The sequence below is a fragment of the Phaseolus vulgaris genome, chromosome 5 (assembly GCF_000499845.2).
Source record: "Phaseolus vulgaris cultivar G19833 chromosome 5, P. vulgaris v2.0, whole genome shotgun sequence".
Lineage (NCBI taxonomy): Eukaryota > Viridiplantae > Streptophyta > Magnoliopsida > Fabales > Fabaceae > Phaseolus > Phaseolus vulgaris.
The window spans coordinates 18,075,588-18,093,439 of record NC_023755.2 but is presented as its reverse complement, the minus strand read 5'-3'; the positions used below and the strand labels follow the sequence as shown (position 1 = coordinate 18,093,439).

The 17,852-nt window shown below is 47.9% G+C and overlaps 1 protein-coding gene across 1 annotated transcript; it reads left to right on the top strand.

Annotated features, from left to right (window-relative positions):
- The first annotated feature begins 1,719 nt into the window (after positions 1-1,719).
- Positions 1,720-4,235, top strand: LOC137834062 (uncharacterized). Its single transcript, XM_068642127.1, has 2 exons — positions 1,720-1,881; positions 3,051-4,235. The coding sequence occupies exons 1-2, from the start codon at positions 1,720-1,722 to the stop codon at positions 4,233-4,235; spliced, it is 1,347 nt and encodes a 448-aa protein (XP_068498228.1).
- Positions 4,236-17,852: the final 13,617 nt, after the last annotated feature.

The following is a 17,852-nucleotide window of genomic DNA, read 5'->3' as shown; positions in this document are numbered from 1 at the left end:
ACACTTATAGAAGAAGATGCTTGCTGGATTTTGAGAATTGGAAGAAGCCATTCACGCCACTTGGAACCTTGAACCAAGATAAGTGATGGAGTGCCACCACTTGAAGCTCACCATAGCTCACAAGATAAGGCAAAGAAGAGGAAGACTCAAAACTCACAAATTCTCTCCAAAATTAGTATAGTCTCTCTACTATAAAATTCCAATCTGAATTGTGAAGGACCTAAGCCCTCCTTTTATAGGAGTAAGGGCTGGTCATTTACATAGCTTATTCCCTAAGCTACCCAAAAAGCTCCTAAGATCACACCCCCCTTACTAAGCTCACTCCACAAGCTTCTAGAATTTGCTAAACTAAAGCCTAAAGATGCTTTTACAAAAGAGGTGTCTCATGTTTCCCTCTAAGCACCTTTCTAAACATTATTCTATATTATTTACAATTTAAAAGAAACTATAAAGAGAGATATTTAATATGAAGCCTATTATTTGAGAGTTTGTAGACTTCTTTATCTTTAGGCTTGATCTTCTCTTTGACTTCTTTTAATTTGTGAGAAGACTAGAAGGAAGAACTTCAAATGTGTAGGTGAAAATCCTCTTCCTTCATTAATAAAATCCTCTCCTAGTGGATATCCATCACATGGCACAATGGAAAACAGGTGGAAGAGGCCAGAGGAACAAACATTAGGTAGTAAGGTACAGATAGCAAAAGATGGTAAGGGGAGAGTCTCCGTACCAAAGTATGAAGTCAGGGCGTGGGCGTTGTATTCGCTCGCGATAAGCTTCAACGTATCGAAGACAATCCCCAGGCTAGCCAAGGCCTTGCATACCTCCCTATCAGCAGGGGATAGCTCATCCAGGGCTTTGGCCCTGAGCAGCTTAGGGTGCTCCGTCCAGTACAGGGGAAAGCCGTCTAAGGCTGTGGGGTCGTGCTTGGCGCTGCACACCCTAAAGAATTTTCCTTTCCAGTTTTTGTAGGAGTTCTCGAAGAGGGAGAGGAGGATCCTACCCGCGATCCCGGAGAAGCTTACCCAAAAGCTTTTCCCCTGTTTCTTCACCTCGAATAAATGCAAGAAAACATCCATAGAGGGAAGGATGCCCAGGTGCCAGCAGAGAATTTGAAAGCCCCTTACGAATGCCCAGCTGTTGGGGTGGAGCTGGGCGGGGGCTGTGTTAATCTCGGTGAGAAGTTCGCTCTCGAAGGGCGTAAATGGGAGACGCACCCCGACGCGTTTAAACACCGTCTGGTACATGAAGAAGAAAGGACTCCCCTTTCTAGGTTTGTCATCCACGCAGATAGGTTCCCCAGGTCTGCCGGGACGAACAGAGATGTGCGCGTCATGGGTGCGGCAGAAAGCATTAAAGTTGTACAAGTGAGGATCCCCACGATGATTCTCCAGGTCCTGGAAGGATGTCAGGCTGGTACACTCGTTCAAGAGCTCGTTGGGGGCCCATGAATAGAAGGCTTTATAGTTGGACTTGGGGGTCTTGGGGGGAGAACCAGACTTTGAGTTCGGGCGCGTCATGGTGTGAATAAATAGCTGGAGAAAGAAGAAAGGAAAAAGGTTTTTAACAAGTGATGCCAAGACAGAAAAGGGGGTAAAACCCCAGGAAATGCCACCCACGCGAGAAAACCCAGAAAGAGGGAGAAGAGAACGGAGAAGAAAGGAGAAGCGGAAGAACACAGTAATGCATAAACGTAAACAGTCCCAGGCAGTTCAATAAACTATGCAATGCGACGAAGGAGAAGAGTTGTGGATATGCAAAAATCATACCTTTGTTGTCAAAGTGAGGGAGGAAGGAGAGCACGAAGGAAAAACAGAAGTTGCAGAGAAAAGGTTTGAAGGCGATGAACAGTGCGGAGACGCAGAGAGAATGGATGGAACAGTGGTGTGAGCGCGGGGTTTGGGGTAACTTGAACGTTACATTTGCAACCCAAGAGGCACTAATTGGGAGCCGTTAGATCGTGCCGCGTGTCAAGGGATTAAGCGCCCAAGGGGAGCGCAAGGGACTCTAGAGGCTGACCGTGTGATGAGCCACGTGGCGCACGATTAAGCGTGGCCCCAAAAGGTGTTACTTTCCCAGCCTCAGAGGATGTCCAATCAGCCATTAAGAGTGCCCCTACAGTTCAGAGAGTGTCACGTCAATAATTCGAGAATTGTTGAGTCAGCAGGGAATGACACGTCATCAGGGTGACACGTAGACGGCGTGGGCGAGGCCTTAGTCTTTGCGCTGAAGACAAGTCTTCGACTTAAGACTGGGGGGCTTGTGTACCGTCCTGTATCCGGGCGTTGACAAAGTCAAGGTCAAAGTCAACATCCGGACTAAAAGTCAACATAAGGCGTCGCCCAGGTGAAGAAACGCCAAGTGTCAGCGTCGCTACGAGGAAGCGTCGCCAAGGCAGGGCGTCGCCCAACCAGGGCGTCACCAAGATTAAATATCACTAAGACAAGGCGATCACAGTGTGGTTCCCCGATACCCATGGGTAGGAAAGACCATGGAGGGAGCGACGCCGTGAGAAGGCCTCAAGTCCCGATAAATCCGGAGTAGTGATGAAGAGAAGATAAAGGTGGCTTCAAGGCCATAGTGGTAGCACCAGTGTAGGGCAGCCTGACTCGTGAAGTACCCCTGTCGCCCCAGAGACGCCTTTGGGACAGATACGACTCAAGAGGAGGGTCACGCCCAGGGTAGCCAGGCGCAGGGTACGAGAGAAAGGCAGATACGCCCTCAAAGTGAGTGACTAGAGGATTGGGGGCATGAGTTGGCACCCAAAAGGTCACCCCTTGCACAGTAGCACTCCCAAGCAGGAGGACTCACATGAAGAAACGTCCCCAGATGGGGTCATGGCGCTGTGAGGCCCTCCACGTGTACGACAGCCAGGTCAGAATAAAAACACCATTTAGTCAGGTACCAGGTAATTAAAGTCATTTAATACAGTTTCTGTTTCGAGCGTTTAAGGTACTATAAAGGCTCCCAAGTGTTTCAATGTCTTAAATGCGCTACGTTTTCTAATTAGACGCGTTAATTAAGTGCGTTACTGATCCTGCCGGTTGACTTAGCACAAGATCCCGAACTCTGTTGTGGAGATCGCCGCCGCCCAGGGCCAATCCTCACCAGCTGGCCCAACCGCTGCTGCTGCTCTTCCAGCCCCCCAACGCAAAAAGCTACCATTTAGGAAGGCCAGAAGGAAAGCCCCCAGGGTAGTATCTGATGAAGAGGCGGATGAGAGCACCGAGGATGGGCTAATCTGCAAAAGAAGGAGGGTGGCGGTTTCCGAGCCCCCAGCAATTGAGAGCGTCGTTCCAAACTTCATCGAGGACCCTCCCAGTGCCTCCACTCCATTTGAGTCCGCTGGGGGCGTTCCTGTTTCAAACGCATCAATTGCTGAGGCTGCTCCTGATCAACTCGCTGATACGCAAGCCTCCTCACAAGCTGCCGAGGAGCCGCCTGCCTCACCACCGCGCCTCGAAGCTCACCCCGCCGTTCAACCTTGCGAGGGCGGTGGTGAACACCAACCTTCACCTCCACTAGCAACCTCAGGCCTCCCAGCCGCTCTTCAAGAAGCTTTGAAGTCCTTCACTGTGCGCCTAAGTGCCATGGTTGACGATTGCCTTCCCCAAATCGTCGGCGAAGGGCTCAAAGACTCCCTGGAGAAGTTCGAGCTCGACAATCGGATCAACCAGGAGGTGGCAAGCACCGCGAAAGCGGAAGCCGAAAAAGCCAAGGGCGATATGATGATGCAGGGCTTGGAGTTTTCGCGAGTTGAGAACGCTCTCAAGGACGAGCTCCAGAGGGTACGGCGAGACAACAAAGAGCTACGCAAAAAGCTTCATGACAAACTCCAAGACGCTGTCGAGCTGGAGAGCAAGATTGTCCCTCTGAGGGAAAGAATTGCCTCGCTAGAGGAGGCGAAGGAGACCGACGCTCAGAAGATGGCCAACCTGGAGAAGAGGTCAATTGAGAGAGAGATTCTTCTGGGAAAGGTCGAGCAAGATTGGGATAAGGCTTCCCAGGAACTTAGTGAAGTTGCTGCTGAGCTTGCTCGAGTTCGCGAGGAGAACAGTGGGTTCAAGGCGAAGATCGACGAGCTTCAGCTCGAGGCTGCCCAGGTTCTAACCTCCGGCTTTAGCATTGCTTTGGAGCAGCTTGCTTGCAAATATCCCGACCTCGATCTTTCTGAGTTCTCAGTGTACAACGAGGTGGTGGACGGCAAGATCGTGCCCCCGATCGACTCATCTCCTTGAAGACTCTTACGCTTTACCTTATTCTGTAATAACTCTCATCTTGTTCGAACTGTTCGACGCTCATGTGCACAGATGTGCATATATATATATATATATATATATATAATCTTCTAACTTATCTGCTGCACAATCAACTGGTTTAACTATCATAACGGGCGAAACTTGCTCAACTGCGTGAACTCAGCAATACTTGAACTTAACCCTCCGTGTACCGCTTTAACTCGAGCAAATTGTTAATCTTATAACAAACTTGGCAAACTGTTAACTCAAAGTAAATTTGAGCAACTATCAACTCTCCGGCGATGACATTCAATAAAACTCGCGAATTTAAGGCAAAGAACCTTAACGTAAGATCACTTACTAGGCAGCAGGTTTTGACTCAAACTAGTATTAAAATACAGTTTACCTGATCTGCCAAGTGAAGTGCCCCCTACTTCTGTCATCGCCCGGAACTCTTCTGATCTGGCACTCGCCGCACAACCCCTTCACTATCTCAACTTTCACGCCATAAGGTTCTGGCGATGTTACCTTTCTTCTTTTCATGACTTGATCATTGTTCCCTCATCTTGGGGTAGAGGCGCCTTTCGGATCCTTCTCTACCTCCCTGAGTTTCAGAACAATGATCTGGTCTTACTGGGTCAATATTGATGTTTCACTTAAAGGGGGAAAAGCATTTTCCTTCCCTTCCCACCATTGAAGGTCACAAACACCCCTACTTTTCAGCTCATCTTGCCTGAACTCACTCTGCGGTGAGAAGGACTTTATCTGGTGCCTCAACTTGCCCAGGGTGTACATCTCCTCCCCCCTGGATGCACTGAGGACTTTTAATCTTGCCTTTATCTACTGGTGCAGAGAGGTCTTTTAATCTGTTCTCGCCTGCACTCGCACAAAGTCGAGGAGGACTTTATCTCTTTCTCGCCTCAAGACGCACGAGGGTGTTGAGGTCTTAAATCATTGTTGGTGCCTCCGATCGCCGAAAGACGACGAGGTCTTTAAAACTTTTAATTGATGCCGCCGACCGCCGAAAAACGATGGGGACTTTAAAACTTTTAACTGATGCCGCCGATCGCCGAAAAACGATGGGGACTTTAAAACTTTTAACTGAGAGCATGCAATACGACTTTGAACTCGCCTTAAATCACGTACGAGTGACAAGGTCTTTTTTCTACAAGCTTTCAACACAAACATGCATGCAAACTCAGAAACTTAAGCTCGAAAACTCTTCTTTATTGGGTGGCCTCATTAAAAACCCTCCTTAGGGAAAAAAGAGTGCCCCGTTTCAAACTGTTTTAACAGGAAGCATGTAAATCACCTCTCGTTCCTTTTTACTTACAAAGCTTTAACTGTAATATAATTTCAGATGTGTGGCGTTCCAAGTACGAGGAATCGCCCCCCCTTCTAACGTCTCTAAGCGGTAGGCGCCGTTCCCGAAAGCCTCGGTTATTCTGAACGGTCCTGTCCACTTAGGCGATAACTTGTTCTCCATCTCGTACTGATTGGCCTTCCTCATCACCAGGTCGCCCTCTCTAAACTGCCTTGGCATTACCCTGGAGTTGTACCTTCGTTCAATCCTCCTTTTTGCCGCCTCGACTTTTACTCTTGCCTCCTCCCTGACCTCATCCAGCAAATCCAGATTTAACCTTCTTTCTTCATTCGAGTCTTCCGCTACAAAGTTTTGGAATCTCGGCGAGCTCTCCTGGATTTCAACTGGAATCATTGCATCACATCCATAAACCAAGCTAAACGGTGTCTCGTGAGTTCCTGACTGCTCAGTGGTATGGTACGCCCAAACTATGCGGGGTACCTCTGCAGCCCACGACCCCTTAGCTTTCTCTAATCTTCTCTTTAAACCTCTCAGCAACACCCGATTGGCAGACTCCACTTGGCCATTCGTCTGTGGGTGCTCGACGGATGCAAACACCTGTTATACCCCCACCTCTTCGCACAACTTCTTCAAGAGGTGACTTGCAAACTGAGTCCCATTGTCTGACACCAGGCGTTTACGCACACCAAACCGGCACACTATATTCTTCCATACAAAGCTCTCGATCTTGTGTGCGGTGATCTGGGCTACTGGCTCCGCTTCGATCCACTTGGTGAAGTATTCAATCGCCACTACCAAGTACTTCATCTGCCTGATCGCCAATGGGAAGGGTCCTAGAATGTCAATTCCCCAAGTATGAAACGGCCAGGGGCTGTAAATCGACTTCAGCTTTTCTGGGGGTCCCTTGTGCCAATCGGCGTGCTGCTGGCATTGCTTGCAACGCTGGGCGTATCTCTTGCAATCTTCTCTCATCGTGGGCCAGTAGTAGCCTGCACGGATAGTCCTTGTCGCCAGCGATCGACCTCGAATGTGGCTCCCGCAAATTCCCTCATGGAGCTCAGCCATAATCCTCGTGCACTTCTCTCCGTGTATACATACAAGAAGAGGGTGTGTGAATCCAAACCTGTACAGCTCGCCGTCAATAAGGGTAAACTTGCTGGAGCTCTTCTTTACTTTTCTGGCCTCAGTTGAGTCAACTGGAAGCACACCATCCGCTAAATAACGTTGGTAGGGCATTATCCACGTGTCTGGCTCGTGGACAGCGCAAACCTGCATCGATCTTCCCCCTTCCGCTGGGCGCGCTCTGACCCTCGGCGCCCTCATAGTTTCCTGCGTTAGGGATCTGTGACTTCTCGCCGGTCTTCCCATTGATCTACAAACGTGGAGAACTTGGTGGTCTGCCACGAATGCTCGGGGCGCTTTCAAAGTTTCTTGAATGACAGTCCTCTGCCTGCCCCCCTTGCCCGAACTGGGGAGCTTGGCTAGCAAGTCAGCTCGGACATTCTCTTCTCTTGGCACGTGCACCACTTCAAATGAGGCGAAAGATCTTCTTAGCTCTTGCACGTACTCCAAGTAGGCTGCCATCTGCGGGTCCTTGGGTTGGAACTCGCCAGTTACTTGTCCTGTGACCAACAACGAGTCGCTCTTGGCCACCAGCACTCTCGCCCCCATTTCCTTAGCTAGTAGGATTCCAGCGATCAAAGCCTCATACTCTGCTTGGTTGTTGCTTGCTTTGAAAGCGAACCTCAATGACTGCTCTATCAACACTCCGTTGGGCCCTTCCAAAATGACCCCAGCCCCGCTGCCCAGCTGGTTGGACGACCCATCAACAGAGAATACCCAGCGAAAGTCACCTTCGGCGTTCTGTGCCACTTCGGAGGACAACTCGACCACGAAGTCGGCGAAGACTTGCCCTTTGATCGATCCCCGGGGTTCATACTTGATGTCGAACTCCGAAAGCTCGACCGCCCACTTCACCATCCTTCCAGCCACATCGGGCTTCTTCAAAACCTTCTGGATTGGCAGATCAGTCATTACCAGTATCGTGAAGCTCTGGAAGTAATGGCGCAATCTCCTCGCCGAGAATACGACCACCAATGTTGCCTTTTCTAGGGCCTGGTACCTCACCTCCGGGCCTTACAGTACCTTGCTAACGAAATATATGGGCCTTTGGATTTGGTCCTGATCCTGCACTAGCACTGCGCTGATCGCCCTCTCAGTTATGGCAAAGTACAGCCTGAGGGGTGTTATGCCTTGGGGCTTGCACAGGACTGGAGGGCTCGCCAAATATTCCTTGAGCTTTACGAAGGCCTCCTCACACTCCTTTGTCCAGACAAATCTGTTGTTCCTCTTCAAACATTGGAAGTATGGGTGGCCCTTCTCCCCGCTTGCCGATATGAATCGAGACAGGGCAGCCATCCGTCCCGTGAGTTGCTGCACCTCCTTCACACTGGCGGGGCTCCTCATTGCCAAAATGGCGGCGCACTTCTCGGAGTTAGCCTCAATTCCCCTCTCTGACAGGAGAAACCCCAGAAATTTTCCTGTTTCTACACCAAAAACGCACTTTTCAGGATTCAATTTTAACTTGTACCTGGCTATTGTGATGAACAACTCTTCCAGGTCTGTGACGTGCTTGTCTTTCTCTAGAGACGTCACGACCATGTCGTCGTCGTATGCCTGCACATTCCTTCCGAGCATGGGCGCGAGCACCTTGTCCATCAGCCTTTGGTATGTGGCCCCTGCATTCTTCAACCCGAAGGGCATTACCCTGTAGCAATAGCATGACCTTTTCGTCATGAAGGCGGTCTTCTCTTCGTCCATGGGGTGCATTTTGATTTGGTTGTACCCCGAGAAGGCATCTAGAAAACTGAGCAGCTTGCACCCTGATGCACTATCTACTAGGGCGTCTATGCTTGGCAAAGGGTAAGAGTCCTTCGGGCAAGCCTTGTTCAGGTCTGTAAAGTCGACGCACATCTGCCATTTTCCGCTGCTCTTCTTGACCAGGACAATGTTAGCGAGCCATTCCGGATACTGGATTTCCCTGATGTGGCCCGCTGCGAGTAGCTTCTGCGTCTCTTCTTTGATCGCCTGCCTCTTCTCCTCATTGAATTTTCTTCTTCTTTGGCGGATGGGCCTGACTTGGGGGTCCATTGCCAAATGATGGCACAAGAAGTCGGGGTCGATCCCCGGCATATCTGAAGCAGCCCACGTAAACGCATCCAAGTATCTACTTATTACCTCGGCGATCTGGTCTTGCGTCTTGCTATCCAAGGTTCTTCCCAACTTGAACACCTTACCGCTGATCTCCTTCTCGAGCCATTCCTCTACTGGTTGAGGTTTCCTCTCGCTAGCGATCAGTGCCCTCGCGATACCGGTTTCTCTGGCGGTCTCCAAGCAGTTTCTCTCCGACCTCGCCTCTACATTCCCCATCGGCGCATCGCGCTCTGCGACCACCTCTAACGCCGCATCCGAGACTCGCCAGGGTTCGTGCTCCGGCTCCACGCCAGGGGGAGGCGTTGTGGTTACATGGCACACAGACCTCTTGTTCTTGAGGCTGTTTTCGTAACACTTTTTCGCCTCCTTCTGATCGGAGCAAATAGTGATGATCATACTCTTCATAGACGGCAGCTTGACCTTCATGTGCCTCGTCGAAGGCACAGCTCCTGTTTTATTCAGCAGTATGTTGTACGCTGACGGGGCGTTTACAACAAGATACCTGATCTTCTCCGTTCATGAGGCCAAACTGTCAGTGAAAGTCGTCCTCAACTCGATATACCCCCTCACCTCCACTTGGTCGCCGGCAAAACCGTACAAGCAGCCCCCATATGGTCTTAGTTGATCAGGGGACAGTTGTAATTTCTCAAAAGTTGGCCAAAACATCACGTCTGCCGAGCTTCCTTGGTCGACCAGCACCCGGTGGACGGTCCTTCCCGCCGTGACTAACGAAATCACAATAGGGTCGTTGTCGTGAGGCACCACGTCCCTGAGGTCCCCCTTGGTGAACGTGATGTCCACTTCGGGCGAGTGATCCTCAAAGACTTCCACCGACATTATCGACCTCGCGTACCTCTTTCGTTGCGACGCTGTGCACCCCCCGCCGGAGAATCCGCCAACGATGGTGTGGATCTCGCCGTGAATATGTACCTCGTGCTGTTGCCCTCCGCTGCTCGCCGGTTGAGACCCCGATGCTTGGTCCGCTTTCTTCTCTAGCAAGTAATCCTTCAGGAAACCACATTTGACCAGCTCGGCGAGCTGGTGTCCCAGAGCCAAACACGAGTTGATAGAGTGGCCGAAACTCTTATGGAACTCGCACCATGCGTCTGGCTTTGGCCCCAAAATCTTCTCCGCCGTTTTCTCAGGCACCTTGAGCCTGGCAGCTATGTTTGGGATGGCGATCAAATCAGCCAAACCCATTACAAACTCATACCTCGGGGGGCGATTACTCTCCCTAGGGCGCCCTGATCCCTTGCTCTTATTTTTCTTGGGGTCGTAAGGATGGCGCGTCCTTTGATCCCTCTTTCCCGCCACCGCCTCCATTACCCTTTGCGGTTGTACCCTTGCTTGGGTGCGCGGTTTAGTTGGGACCACGTTTCCCCTCTTCTCGGTGACCTCGCTCTCGGCGGCGATGTGAGCCACGGCACGTCGCCAGATTTCGGCGAACGTGGCGGGGTGGCTCCTGATGAACGACTCACTAAAGGGCCCGGGTAACACGCCCTTTTTGAAGGTGTGCACAAACATCTCTTCGTCCTTTCCTGGTAAACGGACTATCCGAGCTCCGAATCTTTTCAGGAAATTCTTCAGGGACTCCCCTTGGTACTGCCTTATATCGAACAAGTCGTAAGACACCAAAGGTGGCGCCTTGTTTACTATGTACTGCTCAACAAACATCTTAGAAAACTGTTGGAACGTGGTAATGTGGCCAGTGGGTATGCTGACGAACCAGTCCAACGCCGTTCCGCTCAAAGTGTTCATGAACACCTTACAATACACCGCGTCTGCCCCCTGAGAGCATCATCTGGGTATGGAACGCTGTGAGATGGGCCTCAGGGTCCTCCACCCCATTGAAAAACGCTTTCACCGCCACAGTGTTAGCCGGGACCACCGAGTCCATGATCTCTTGGGAAAATGGCATAGGAAAGCTGCGTGGTGGGGATGGGGCCGCAGATCTGTTCCTAGCCGCACGTTCTTCCCGCTCCTGAAGGGATTTGCGCAACTCTTCGTTGATCCTGTTGAGCTCTTCGTTCCTTGCTTGCGAGGCCACCAGCGCCTCATGCATCCTTTCCTGTTCAGAACGCGATGCAGCCACGTTCTCCTGCAGCGTCCTCATCATGTCCATCACTTGCGTCATACACACAGCATCTTCGTCTGTTGATGGCACAACCGAACTGGAGCGAGTTGTCCTCATCCTTTCTCAGCAAGCTCACCAGCTCAAAGAACTCCAAACAAATGGTGAAAACTCCAGGAATCGACTGCGATAGCGAGCCGTCGAACAGAAAACACCCAAAGCACCACGAACACGAACTATGGTTGGGAATCACCTTTTATACGGCCCCACGGTGGGCGCCAGATGATCCTGCCAGTTGACTTAGCGCAAGAGCGTTCTTCCTCACCAGCTTGGCACCACGTGCCCTCCAAGTCCACTCCACCGATAGCCTCCCTGAGAACCTGAAAAACACACAGTGGCGCCTCTGCCGCCGGTGGCGCTCCGACGCTTAAGTCAGTGACAAGAACACCCAAAGAACTCAAAGAGAATATGCTCTGTAGGACCGTACTGTAGGCACACAACCCTAGCAGTATCAGCCGTAGTGAAAACGTACCTCTGCAAATTCTGTTAAGGTTACCTTTATAGCTAGGTTTCTTCTCTCTCTAGGCCGTTATGCTTTTGGACGCGTGGCTTGCATCCAGCCCTGCACGTGTCACCATCTGGACTGGGATAGCAGGTAGCGCCCAGCCCTACACGTGTCGTCATCTGAGCCAAGGCAACTTGAGCGTCATTTCCCCATTGCTCCCAACCCTACACGTGTCATCATCTAGGTTGGAGTAACTGGTAACATCCAACCCTACACGTGTCGTCATCTGGATTGGGGCAACTTGAACGTCATTCTTGTGTCGCAACCAGGATCTGGCTAAGTCCTCCACTCAAGGAGCAAGCTAGCGCACAATGCGCTGTGAAACATCACCTGACAAGGCGAGTATCGGATGCAACAAAGTGCATCATCTCTGTGATATCACTCGTCGCAAGTGCTACCTTCCTTACTGCTACGCCATGCATGCTCTAGCTGAGGAAATCTTACCACCAACGAGTGTCCCCTCTGGGAATCCTGTCGCTGATGAGAAATTTGTTCCCTTCAACCCACTCAGTCTTCACGCCCCATGCTGGCGCAACAGTCATCTTACTGAACTTACACGCTTGAGATTACCCTTCTGAGCCTCTAACAATTTTAACTGAGTTTACTAGGAGATCCGGCGATGTGCTCCTCGTGGCGACGTGTAAACCACCCGAGCTCCTAGCATTCCTCGGCGATCTCTCACCACCTGATCTCCTAGCACTCTCATACGGTGATTGCGACGTAACTCTGGTGACCGCCGGTTACGCACACCAGAGATCGGAGAACGCCAATTCAGTGTAACCGGCGACTGCGACGTAACTCTGGTGACCGCCGGTCACGCACACTAGAGATCGGAGAACGCCAATTCAGTGTAACCGGCGACTATGCTCACTTCTGAACCATTCATCTTTTCTAGTCTACGTGTTCAACTGAGCACGCCCCACCCGGGCACGCGCAAGACACGTCATCGCACCCGATGACCTGGTCAGTACAGTTACGTTTTATGATTAAAAGCGCTTTAAGGCGCTTTAAATGCTAGGGTAGTTTAAATAGCGCCGAGAATGTTGGGAACGGGGTTCGAACTTTTGGCTAATTTTCCAGAAACACTCTAGTTGCTTGCTCGAGCCTTGAGGTTTTGCACAAGGGACTAGGGAAGGGTTTTGGCCAGAACGAGAAAATATACACTAGAGATAGTTTCCTTTTGATCACCTTCAGAGTGCCATACGCGGTGCTTCGATACGGAGGTGTTTAATTTTTTGGTGTTTCTTGCTGGCTGACTTTAGCGTCGGAGTGCAAACGGCCGCTAAGGCGCCCTTTTTGTCCTTCTTTGCAGGAATTCGCAGGTAACCAGTGGGAAGGAGTCCCTAGCCGACGGTTGAGGCCGCGCACGAAGACGTCCCAGGTCAACCGGACGGAACATATAATAATAGTATTAAATATAAAAAATAATAATATTATATAATATAGAAATAATTTTAAATACATTTATATTTTTTTAAATGAAATATTTGATCAATAATATTTTAATATATATATATATATATATTAATAATAATAATAAATTATTAACAATAAAAATAAAAATAAAAATAAATTACATATTTAATAATAATTAAAATAAATTTATTAAATAATAATATTAACAAAAATAAAAATAAAAGTTAATTTTAATTTTGATTTGATTTGTGAAAATATTTTTTTAAGAAAAGGGTAAATTTGTAAACTTACATTTTATACAATTTAAAAAAAATAAAAATCTCCTTACAACCATCCTATCACACACAAATTTCAATAAACTTTCCTCACAAATCCACTCTAATATAACCTAATCCAAACAACCTCACTTTCTTTACACTTTCCTCTTAAATCACTCTAAATCCACTCCCTCAAATCCTCTCTCCAATCCAAACACACCCTTCAAGACCTTCCACATGTAGTTAGGAAGAACATATAATTAATTGCACCTAATGTAACTTATTTGTTCCACCACTCTTTAATTATGATATAAAATATATCTTATATTTGTATTTTAATTTGCAGTGTTCACATCAATCGGAAAGTTATGAGTGTGAATATTATTTTTTTACTAGTGCTTCTTAAACTTTACCTTTCACTTTATCCACCTACCATAATTTCTTCTAACCTATTTAATACAACAAAAGAAAACCAAGCGACTCACTAATAAAGTAATAAAACAAATAAAATATTCAAAAAAATTATGGAAAATTTATTCTTCATAAAACCATAAAAAATAATAATAAAATTTAAAAAATAGAAAAAGAAGTTGTACTTTTTATATATGCTCTCGCCAGTTGACCTGGGGTAGACTTGATGGAGAGTTTATATACAAAAAAATTCATTCTTGTATGCTTCTTCTAATTCCTTTTTTGCGCTTTCTTGTTGCTCTGGAACGTGACTCCTTTGAGACAAAGGAGGCTCTAACTGTTGATCACACTCTGACGATCAAGTCAGGAAAAGCTTACTAAGTATAAAATCAGTATTCAGTTTCAGTCTCAGAAACAACGTACCTTTATCTGGGGACTCAAGCCCCTTTTTATACTACTCTTGTAACAACTTTTCACTCACGAGAAGATAAACTAAATGTAATCTCAAATTAAAGCATAAAATAATAACAGAAGACTACCTTCAAACCAGGCACCACTCATAAGTGTTAACTGCATGGTAACATTTTGTTTATGTGTGCACCTTTTTCTGCGGCGCTGACTTATCTTTTCAACATGTCACTTATCACCTCGTGCCTTAAAACGCACACTTATCTTAAAAAGTGTATTTAGGGTTAGAACGCACCGTGTTAATAAGTCTTATATTAACACATGTCAAATTATGGCTCTATTGCTACTGGGCTTATCAACACAACTGGGTCAACTCATGACCCAACTCAGAAGCCCAACACCCGAGCTGACTTACTAACTATCCGCTCTGAATACTGAGTTCTGAGCATCCTATTCAGTAAACAAGCCCCCCAGGCTCGAGCTGAGCTAACTGAAGAGCCTCTCAAGTGTAGTGGCAGTTGATGGGACGCTTACCCATAAGTAGGTGAGGCACGGCGCACGAAGCACCTCTAAGGTGACATCTCACCACACTAAATCACAGTCATACACGTGGCACTTCATCGAGGGCTAGGGTGAGTTGTCGCTTCATATTCCTCATTCGTATAATTTAACGTTCGAAACGCCATTCCCCTTCATTGTTCCATTTCTGAAATCCTTGCACCTTTTTTGTCTTCCTCTGCACGTTTCTTTGCACATTCGAAAAACTTCATCGCCTTCGATTATCCATCGTAAAATGTACTACCTTTTTTACCATTCATTCAAACACATGAATTTCGCTGTCTGAGCTCATCATCGACTACCCGCATGAACTATGAATTTCTCTGTTTTATTGTTTTTGTGATGCCGGTTATCGATTGCATTGCTTAAACTTGAACTGCCTGGTCTGAATCTATTTTTCATTATGCTTGTGTTTATACTTTAGATATATCTTGCAATGGATTACAAAACATTGTATTTGTAGGCACCGAAAAATCTTTTAAAAGAAACCTCCTATATACCTCCCATGAGCGAATATTGACCCTTAGGAAGAGTAAATGCCACTTTGGTAGAGAGGATGATTGGATGTACACGGCTCCCTGTAGAGAGGATGAACCGATTTGTAGCGACGAGTCATCAGACCCTGAGGGCCCATTTTGCTTCTTTTATGCCACTATCTTTAAAAAGGTCCTTTTGCGACTTCCTTTAACCATTTTCGAAAAAGAATTGTTGACCGATTTAAATGTGGCCCCTGCCCAATTACATCCAAACAACTGGGCATTTGTCCAAGCTTTTGCCATCTTGAGTTCCTAGTTTGGCCTTTCGCCGATTGTGGAAAGTTTCCTTTACTTCTTTGAGGCCAAGCGTTTGGGCCATCAGTTGTGGGTTTCCTTCAATGGTGTCTCTGGAAGGGGTTTGCTTAGTCTCTTCCAATCCTCCTATAAGAACTTTAAAGGAAAATTTATGAAAATTCGGAGTAGCAGAAGGTACCTAACCCTTTTGGATGGGTTTCCTCTGTATTTGTACCGACCAGGTCATTGGGTGTGATGACGTGGACAAGAGAAAGGTAGGTGGTCAAGAAGTCAACATAGTCGCCGTATGTAGAAGCGGCGTTCTGCAGTATACATAATCGGTTATCGCCGAGATGTGTCACCGCCAAGATGAGTCATCGCCTAAGCAAGACGTCGCCCAAGCGAGACGTCGCCCAAGTAAGACATCGCCCGAAGAGTCAACCCGCGTGACAGAAGCATTTCGCAGAGAAGACGGCCCACACGATGGAATAACCCTAAGTTGGGTGGCAGCGCTGTGGGACCCTCCGCACAAAATAAATGATCAAGTCAAAGGGGCACGTGACAATGCCCACGTGCTCATTAAAGATCTCCAAGGAAGGCTGCATGCATGACACATGATTAATTAGGGCACCCACGAAGTATGATGGCGCGAGAGATACGACGCTCAAGTTAGAACCCAAGCGGCCACAAGGTTATTCATTGCACTCCAGATAAGGGAAGTCCATGTGTCAGATACGCTCAGATCCTAGGAATAGCAGCGCAAGGACCTTCTCCAAGGAACCCTAGATAAGAGCAGCAACGCAAAGGTAAACCCTAGTTTCCACCTATATAAAGGGCACTAAGAGCCCTAGTAAGGGACAGTTTTACAAGCTTTAACCTAATTCTCATAGTTACACAGAGCACTAAACCCTAGTTGTTCTTGACGGCGCACCCACTGTGAGCACAAGGCAATTGGGGCAACACCATTCTAGTTCACAGTTTTTAGTCACTCAGCACAGTTTCTTCGACCACCTCCCAAGGGTGTGTCACTTTGATGTTTCTCGCTAGCTGACTTGATCGTCGGAGTGCAAACGGCCGTGAGGGCGCCCCTTTGTTCACTTCTTTCAGGTAATCACAGACGGAGCAAGACGAAGGTGCCCTAGCTCGCGAGGACAGGCCAAATTTCCAAAAGCCAAAAGCCAAATTTCCAGGGTGCTCGCCGCCTAGAAGATCTTCCACCTCCAGATCAGGAAACCTGCAAGTGGCTCTCCAGTCTGAAGGTGACCTTCGACATTGTTTTCCTCCTAAACAATGAATTTTCTGCCCAAGTCTTAAAGACATACACTGGTACCCCCCATTCCCTACCCTTATAGGAGAGAATCTTATACCTGTGTACTAACCATTTTGTGTTCTACTTTTGTAGAAAAAATGTTGACCTAATTCAACAAAAAGGATCTGGAAGAGCTGGCCAAGAAGATGAAGATCGCTGCCAACGCCTCAAAGAAGGCCCCTCCTCCTGAACAGTCTCCTACTGGCGATGAGGAGACCACCTTTGGGCTGGTCTTCACAAGGAAAAGAAAAGCGTCTGCTGCCTTCAACAAACGCTCATTCTCGGCCGAGCGTGCTCCTTCCCCTCATGTTGTCTCTATCGAGGGCCATCCCTCTCCTCAAGATATGGTGGTCATCCAGGAAGGACAAGGGTAGAGTTCCAGGAGACCAAACCTATGGGACCCCAACCTGGACATTTCGGCCTATCTGAAAGAGACTCTGCTGCCCAATGAGGAGAAGGAGAAACTTGACACTCACACAGACGTGTCCTTAATACATAACGTCATGAGGAAACTTGGCCAAGCCCTTGTTGCAAGTTGCTTGGCGACATCTAAAGTAAAGAGACACATGTAATGGAGGAAGGAAACTCCAAGTGCTATGAGGAGGAAATTGCAAAGTTGTAAGGGGAGCTCCAACATGCTAAAACTTCTCAGCAAGAGGTCGAGCAACGACTGGTCGAGGCAACCTCAGCAGCTACGGCGGAGAAAGAGATGCACACGGTCGAAGTAGCCAAACTCAAAAAGGAGCTCACCCAACAAACTGAGGAATCCACAAAGAGGTTTGAAGCATGTAAGCAAGATGTTTTTCAAGCCTACTTTATGGGTTGTGAAGCGGTCGCAGGGTAGGCCTTTGGTCTTTACCGTGATGTTGACTTCGCTGAACTTGGGTCGGGCAAAATCATGGTGGATGGAAAACTGGTGGAGGAATGAACTCATCCCCTTTTAACTAGAAAACTTTGTAGTAGCTTAGATTTTTCTTTATAACCACAAGTACTTCATAGAGGACATTTACTGCTTTCTTCATTTATGCAAGTGTAACTTAGTGTATTTCGACTAGTTTTAACCACTATGTGCCCTTAACTTAATACATAGCACACAACGTCTACTTTAATACTTATGTCGTGCATTGAAAATTTCTTGGGCTCTTACAACTAACCTTTGTCGCATAAAGGCTCTTGAACACCCGAGCTTGTTGTCTACGCCCCCTCGAGTAGGTCATCCTTTTGTCATTTTCATGTGCTGCTTCTCTTACTTTGACACTATCTCGACAAGAGTTTGTCTGCTTTGATTTCAAGTCTGGAGATCTTGGTCATGATT

Coding starts and splice junctions, on each gene's coding strand:
- LOC137834062 (XM_068642127.1), top strand. CDS start 1,720: ATGCAATGCGACGAAGGAGAAGAGTTGTGGATATGCAAAAATCATACC. Junction 1,882..3,050: donor AGAGAATGGATGGAACAGTG/GTGTGAGCGCGG, acceptor CGGTTGACTTAG/CACAAGATCCCGAACTCTGT.